The sequence below is a fragment of the Nasonia vitripennis genome, chromosome 1 (genome assembly GCF_009193385.2).
Source record: "Nasonia vitripennis strain AsymCx chromosome 1, Nvit_psr_1.1, whole genome shotgun sequence".
Taxonomy (NCBI): Eukaryota; Metazoa; Arthropoda; class Insecta; order Hymenoptera; family Pteromalidae; genus Nasonia; species Nasonia vitripennis.
This window is the reverse complement of record NC_045757.1, coordinates 28,802,211-28,809,557: the sequence shown is the minus strand read 5'-3', so window position 1 is coordinate 28,809,557 and position 7,347 is coordinate 28,802,211. Positions and strand designations below refer to the sequence as shown.

General features: G+C 41.4%; 1 protein-coding gene across 2 annotated transcripts; it reads left to right on the top strand.

Annotated features, from left to right (window-relative positions):
• The first annotated feature begins 2,281 nt into the window (after positions 1-2,281).
• On the top strand, positions 2,282-5,655 carry LOC100119598 (tubulin delta chain). 2 transcript variants are annotated; one of them, XM_016984939.3, is made up of 3 exons: positions 2,282-3,657; positions 3,761-3,851; positions 3,926-5,655. In XM_016984939.3, the coding sequence occupies exon 3, from the start codon at positions 3,961-3,963 to the stop codon at positions 5,272-5,274; it is 1,314 nt and encodes a 437-aa protein (XP_016840428.1). In that variant the 5' UTR covers positions 2,282-3,657; positions 3,761-3,851; positions 3,926-3,960; the 3' UTR covers positions 5,275-5,655. The 2 variants fall into 2 exon arrangements, with proteins under 2 accessions (XP_016840428.1, XP_016840429.1); XM_016984940.3 differs by having other exon boundaries at positions 3,761-3,861.
• The last annotated feature ends 1,692 nt before the right edge of the window (positions 5,656-7,347 follow it).

Below are 7,347 nucleotides of genomic sequence, written 5' to 3'. Positions count from 1 at the left end.
AATAGTCAACAAGATTCTCTATACTGTCGCGCTGTGGCAGGTGCTGTAATTCATTTTGTCCTCTTGCGGAATAGATAATTGCGTCTCGAGAAAATGTCGTAAAACTTTATCTATATCGTTAATTTGACAATTCTCTGTAATTTTATGAAAAATTAAGGAGAAACGTTCTCGAAAGCGTTACGGCATGTATAAATGCTACTTTTAACGCGATTAAAAATCACCGCGCGAAAGATTCGATTTGAATAATCGCATGCAAACATACGGGATTTCAATTAGCGGTCGATTAGCAATACACGACGCTATTAGTCGGCTTTTATTCCCTCCGCGTCTCCAGCTCTTCGCGCGCCACGTGCGTGTGTACGTGATAAATAAATATAAACAAATGAAAAAAACAAAGTTTTATCAGGGCGAATCGATCAATCAAAATCGGCGGCGCATATACAATTACGCGGCTCGTCGCTGCACGATATTATATCGACTCGACGCAGGGGGCACACCTGGAAATTTGGCGAGGCCTTTTGTAAATTCTTGTCGCGGTCGAGCCTCTCGCCTGCAAAGGCCAAAGTCAAAGGCGATAGGCTGAAACGGTATCTACATAATTTACATCGTGATACAGCGATTTCCGCGCGCGCTGCGTAATTATATAGGTTGTCGCAATTTCATCGTCACCCTATGTAACCGTAATGAGCATATCGATGTACATTGTTTGTCCGTCGAGCGATTCCGTATCTTTAGCGTTTAATTGGATTTTGACGCATTGCTTGATCGATCGGTCTGGTGTGCTCCAATTTTGATGCTTTCGGCGAACTCTAAGAATAATGAAGTATATAAATCAGTTTTTTGGATATTGAACTAATTGTTTCTCGAAAAGCCGAACGCGTATGCTGTTATAGAAAACGCGAAGAACTGGCGAGGTTACTTCTTTCCTCGATATTATATAAAATCATGTAAACGATCGATTTCTATCCTCACGAATTTTAGCAAGCGACTATAACGTCGCATCGAAAAGGAGAGTTCTACGGGGATTTTGGCCAACTTAAAAAGATACAGCTATAATAATACATACGCAATTGATACATGTACTTCCCCGGCAGCCTATCCTTTTTTTCTTTTTTTTTTTTTAACCACGCACGTGATTAATATACCGATATAAATCGATGCTTGATCGTCAGCGCACTGACGTAGTTTGTAAAAATTACATTGATTTACAAAAAAAAAAAAAAAGCGGGACTTATTTCAGGAAAGTTGCACAGCTGCGCCGTTGCGTTATCATCAATGAGCACATATGTGGGTCGTGTTGACAGTGGAAACGAAGTCAGAATAAAGAAATCGACGATGTCAGCTGAGTTTTCATCAAATTTGCGATGTTTTGGTGTGAGCCTTACGGGCGTGTATTGAAATAGAAAGGAAAGCTTTATCTCTGGTGGTTAGTCAAAATTGACGATTAGTGCAGAGAAAAGCATTGTACATACATGCGTCATTTGAAGACGTTAGCTGCTATTCACCTGCGAGCGTAGAATCGAAATCTAACCACTTTGTAAACTTTTTCCTGCAGTTATGTTGCAAGAAGTATCGCAGATAAAATTACTGTCCCGTTCAAAAATCATCCGACGCTGTAGAAAAGATCGATCGTGTTCAAGGAGCTCTGAATCGATTCGTAGAAATAGATTACATCATAGATACAGCCAGAAATCGATAAATTATGCTAATTAATTAAGGTAATCGAAAGTAAGCCTCTGATTATACTCGGCAATTTGTTTAACTCGTTGGATTACAATAAGTACAGCGCCTCGATCATGTATTCCGTTCGTCCACTCAAAAACGAACTGATCGCTTTACCGGCGATGGCAGAAAAATTGTTTAATGCTGCGTATCCTAGTACAAACGAAAGGTAAATCAAACGTGATTAAACTTGATTTATCTCTTACTGTAGTCTCAGGAATCACTTAAATTGTGTGTCTTATCAGGATCGTAAAGTTTCCTGCCTCATAACATCTTGTCCCCGTTCTTCCAGAGAAATTGAAAGCGAGTTTTTTTCAGTTGATTCGTAAAAAAGCGTATCAGCAACTTCTTGTTCTCCGTAAAGGACTGATATCTCGAGTATACGATCAAACATTGAAACGCGCTGAGACAATCGCACGAAATTGGCTGATTAGTGGTAATCTCGTGCCTATGTAGTAAATTTTGGGTTTGAGAGACAGATAACGCCGCTATACTTATCCGTGTAATCTATATGTATACGCACGTGTACTCTAGTTTTAACAAAACTCATGTTAATTGTTATGAAATTATTTTTTATTTTTTGTAAGCTGACGAGATATTATATATACGGTGATAATGTGGAGGTTCGCAAAGTAGAGTGTAGAGTTTGAAATTAATTTGGTAAAATTTTTCTACAATTTTGTCTTGGGTGTGAAAATGGCTTGGAACCTTTAGGTCTTAGGTTCGGCTGGAGTTGTAGAATAGGTATATAAGGTTTGCTGCCCCTACATTACTATATACGTAAGGCTACAGTACTATGGACGGAGCAGTAAGTGGCGCTGCAGTCGCCTGTTATTACTTTATACCTAAAAGTCCTAAAGGGATAATAAAATTTGTGTGTCGATTCGCAAAATAAACAAAAAGATTCCAGCAGAGCATATTTAGCAGATAGCTCGTCGATCTTGATGTAATATACATAAATGTTGTCTGTCATTTTCAAATCATCGAAGCTTTTTTATGATAATACATATACTATAAATAAAATGCACAATCAACTCGTGAAGTATAATATACAGTTGTTCGAGTAAATCTACTAATTTGATTTATAAATCAACAATTTGTTTTCCTCGTTGTCTACTAAAACAAGCCTTATCAGATTTTATTATATCTTGATCAAAACGAAATAATTATCGGATTTTGCTGCTTCTAGAAAGATCGAAAAGCTCCTGAATCATAAGTAGGGAGAGTATCGTATGACATCTTATTTTGCACGGACCCAAAAAAAATAATTTTGTTTTTTTTTATAACGTAATTACTTGTTGTAAATTTATCAAGTTTTAAACTCAAAAAGCTCTAAAAGGAACCTCGAAAGTCACGGATAACCTTGCGGGCGTATAGTTACGAAACTCTCCTGAATGACAGCTACTCACGCACTCTGTTCAAACGTTTCGAATACCAACCAATATTCGTCATCGATTTCAAAACTATATCTTTATCTAAGATCATCGATCTTATTAAAATAACTTAATTTACTCTATAATCCGCCATCATCAGGTATCACTCTCGATAATCACATAAACTTGTTGTCTGTACTCTGTTTCTCCTTCCTTTCCTCAGTAGCTCATCCCGCTACCAGACTGCGCTACTATCGACTCGTCCCATCAGCTGTTATTTCCCGTCTCTCTCTCTCTCTGCGTCTAAAACTATCCTGCGCCGCTGCACTGCACATCTCGATCGGTCCTTGCCATAATCCCGCGCGCGTCGTTATGTTTACCGCTCGGCAACAGCACGTGGACGCCTGAAAAAATCCAGCCTATTCGGGAGAATGAGGCCGAGCAAGCGACTCTTGAGCAAGCACTGACACACGCTCCTTTCCGCGAGCACAGAGGATTATGCGCTGCGTCATCGATGCGCTGCTCGCGAACTCGGCTGAGATGATATTGCACGCGAGAGCAGGTAAATCATTATGCGCTCGATGATGAGTCCATTATTGTCGTGTTTATGTTAAGTAGATAAGTACAGCATGATTTCATCTGGCGACTCGTGCTTCTTTTTGCAGACAGTCGTTTGCAGCGTCCGATGAGCAGATAATACAATTCCCTTGCTGCTGTGTTGGCTGAGACTCTAAATTCATTTGGTTCAAGGCTGAGGTTTGCTTGTGTGCGTTTTTAAGGCTGTGATTTGGAGATATGATGACTTTGACGGGGATCTTGTGATTTTTTAGATCTGTATGGAAATCTTGTTGTCGTACTTGACGGTATGCTCACAATTCAATTTGGACAATGCGGAAATCAACTGGGCCACTCGCTGTTTCGACAGCTATCAGCCGATCTGGATGCAAAGGATACAGGTATTTCGAAACAGGCTAACAGTACTTACACGGAGAAGAGCTTTGAAAAATGGTTCACAAGCATAAACAGAGATGGGAAGCGTCTCGCTAGAGCAGTGCTGGTAGACACGGAGCACAAGGTTGTCAACAAAATTTGCAGCAACTCATCTGATCGATGGACCTATCGGTCACAAAATTTGATTTGCCAGTCTAGTGGAGGGTCTGCCAATAACTGGGCTTACGGTTCGTTAGTCAAAGGACCTCAGCTCAAAAATGATGTGTTGGAAATTAGCAGAAAGGAGATCGAGAAGACAGATTCTTTCGATGGAATATTGCTACTGTTGAGTTCAGCTGGAGGAACGGGATCGGGTGTTGGTAGCTATACTGCTGAGTTACTCAGAGACGAGTTTCCTAACAAGAGCATCGTCGGTTCGATTGTCCTGCCTTTCACAGCTGGAGAAGTTGGAGTGCAAAATTATAACACTATGTTGACACTGGCAAAATTCTCAGAGTCAGTAGATTTAAGTCTTTTATTTCAGAATGAACAGATACATACGATATGTACGAGTGTTTTAAAAAATGGAGAGACCAAATTGTTCGATATTAACGATGTAATATCAAAGAAATTGTGCGCTGTCTTCCAGCCTGTGAACGATGACTGGTGCACCGCCAATTATCTAACTTCCACAGTTGCCAGCCACCCCAGTTATAAAATGGCGACCATTAAGAGCACACCGTATGTCTCGCCAAAAGTCAGCCAGTACGAGTCCTTTTACCATTGGAGACTGTACGTACAACACTTGAAGGAGACACTGCGAAATACTTCTTCAGTAGATGCAGAAACAAAAGCACCATCTCAATCCGCAAGCGCCAGATCTGCCCATTCGTATTCCAGATCTGTATCGAATCTCCTAGTGTCTAGAGGTAAAATAAGCGAAAACGACCCAATGACTTGTGACGAGTTACGGGGCAAGGATTTGTACGTCGATTGGATTGCATCCGGCGAAAGATTAACTCACCTGAGTCAAGAGAGAAGACTTTTAAATCAAGAGAAGTTTTTAGCTCTCGTCACGAATAATTCACAGATTCACCAAACCCTCGATGGCATCGTCGATAAGGCCTGGAACACGTATGTACATTCGGCATTTTTACATCAGTACAAAAAGTTTGGATTAGAAGAGGATGACTTTTTGGAAGCTTTCGCAAAGATCGAAAACGTGATTAAGGATTACAAGAATCTCTGAGCTTCCGATTGTTGGCCTTATCCAAGAGAGTAAACAAGTGCTAAATTTATAATGAATAAGGCAGTGCCATTTATCAGCTTTGTAATTATGTATTTGTAGCAGTTTTAAAGAGTATATTTTCGCATATGGACAGAAGGTCTGTATAAGAGAAAATATTGAAGACCTTGCCAAGATATTTTTCTAGTCAATTCGAAAATTGTCGATAAGGAAGAATCCGACTTCATGAAATATAGACTTGCCGCTTTTTGACGACAGATGACTCTGTATTGGCTTAAATGTGTCGCAACAAAGTAAGACCGCGAATCGAAGATTCGAAAAAAGAAAGGTGTGTAATTTTGATGTAAACTGTGTAAATACATGCTGAAACTTGGAAAAATCGTACTCGTTCGTACTGTCAATCTATTTATTTAAACAACTCGTTCCCAAGTAAGCCTTTTCAACGTTACAACGCACAAATTCGCGCGCACTTTCTTATTTTAAACCACTGCACATTACTTATTCCGCATCGCCGAATCGCGCGGCAAGAACTTGTATAATATATAAAATCGCAGTCGTCCAAACCCTATAATCTCATAAGAGCGATTGCAACAATTAAATTCTCAACAAAACTCATAAATCCTACGACGCACGGCACACCATCAAAGGCATCATCCCCTTTAAAGAAGCGGGAATTCCGAAACGGCTCTGGCCTCAATCTCCCGGCCCGCTAGTCGCAGCGTATATACACGCAGAAAAGAGAGCAGAAGGAAAAAGGAACGAAATCCCGCAGTAGCATAGCAGCTCGGGTTTAACGATCCGCATGGACACAGAGACGCTTGAACCCCTTCGCGCACATAGCGATGCTGCGGAAAAAGGGGAGAGAGATGGCACATCGTCGACGAGCTTTTCCCGGACTCGCGCATATAACCCCGAAAATTCCGAGAAACGAACTCCGCAGCGCACTGGCGAGCCGCCAATTACGTAAGCTCGCCGAGGGGCTGAAACCGGTGTATATAGATGTATAGGCGTGTGCGAGCTTTCCGCGTCGTTATAACTCGATCTCTCGTATCTGCTTCGAGGGTGCTTTTTCCTTTTGTTTGGTTCGATAGGAGGATTTTCGAAGATTTGAAATTGTTTATAAAAATAATGTTATGACGAGTTACGTGTTACACAACCTCGAACGTATTTACGACTCTGTGTCTATAGGTGGATGTGAAGGATTAGCTCGATGGGTTGTGAGAGACGTGTAAAAAGCTCGACATGATATTAACGATCGCTGCTCACCTGCTCGCGAGGCCAAAGTTTTTTATAGGTAGTGTAAAAGATACTTGTATTAATCCGCACATCGTCACATTGCAGCGAAATCCTTTTTCCTTCGAAACGACTCGACTCTTTTTGTATAATGCAGTTCAACGCGCAAACATTTTGCCTAAAACAACAGAATACACAATAAGACGCCCAGTACGTCGGAGGTGAAGATAAGCCAGACACACGGGAGGCCTCGTAAATCAGTCGAGCGCACTCCGGGATGTTCCGTGGAAGACGAAGTAGGCCGCCCGAAACCGAAAAATATGCGAGACAATTTCTTTTCTCTCCGCGGTAGCTCGCAGTGACGATAATAAGAGAGTAAGAGAGCCCCACTGAGCTGATAACGCAGAGTTCGGTTACATGGTCAAGGAGAAATTAGATCCTCACGGGCTCTCGTATACCTGCAGCGAAGCGACCACTTAGGGCTGGAGTGCTTTTGGTGGTCCGAAATCTGGAAACGATTTTGTGTTGTGCGTGACTGTGCGCTTTTTTCTTTTTCAGGATTTCGGCTGCTTGGAAGACAGATTATTTAGGGATTTGCGGAGTAACGAACTTTATGGATAAATTCATACTGACGAACCTGTGCGAGCGACATCGCCAGCTTTAAGCATCATCAATCCCAAAGCCGCAAAACGAATCGATCAATGCGTCGAGCCTCCCAACACAGCGCACGTGAGCGTCAACTCTTAAGAGAAAACAGCAAAACATCCTTAAAAAAATAGTACAGCACTTTTCCCCCTTGGAAAAACCGGAAAAAGTCTCGGAGAGTTTCTCTGCGCGACTCGT

What these genes read in the sequence shown, in the direction of transcription:
- LOC100119598 (XM_016984939.3), top strand. Translation starts at nt 3,961, where the DNA reads ATGCTCACAATTCAATTTGGACAATGCGGAAATCAACTGGGCCACTCG.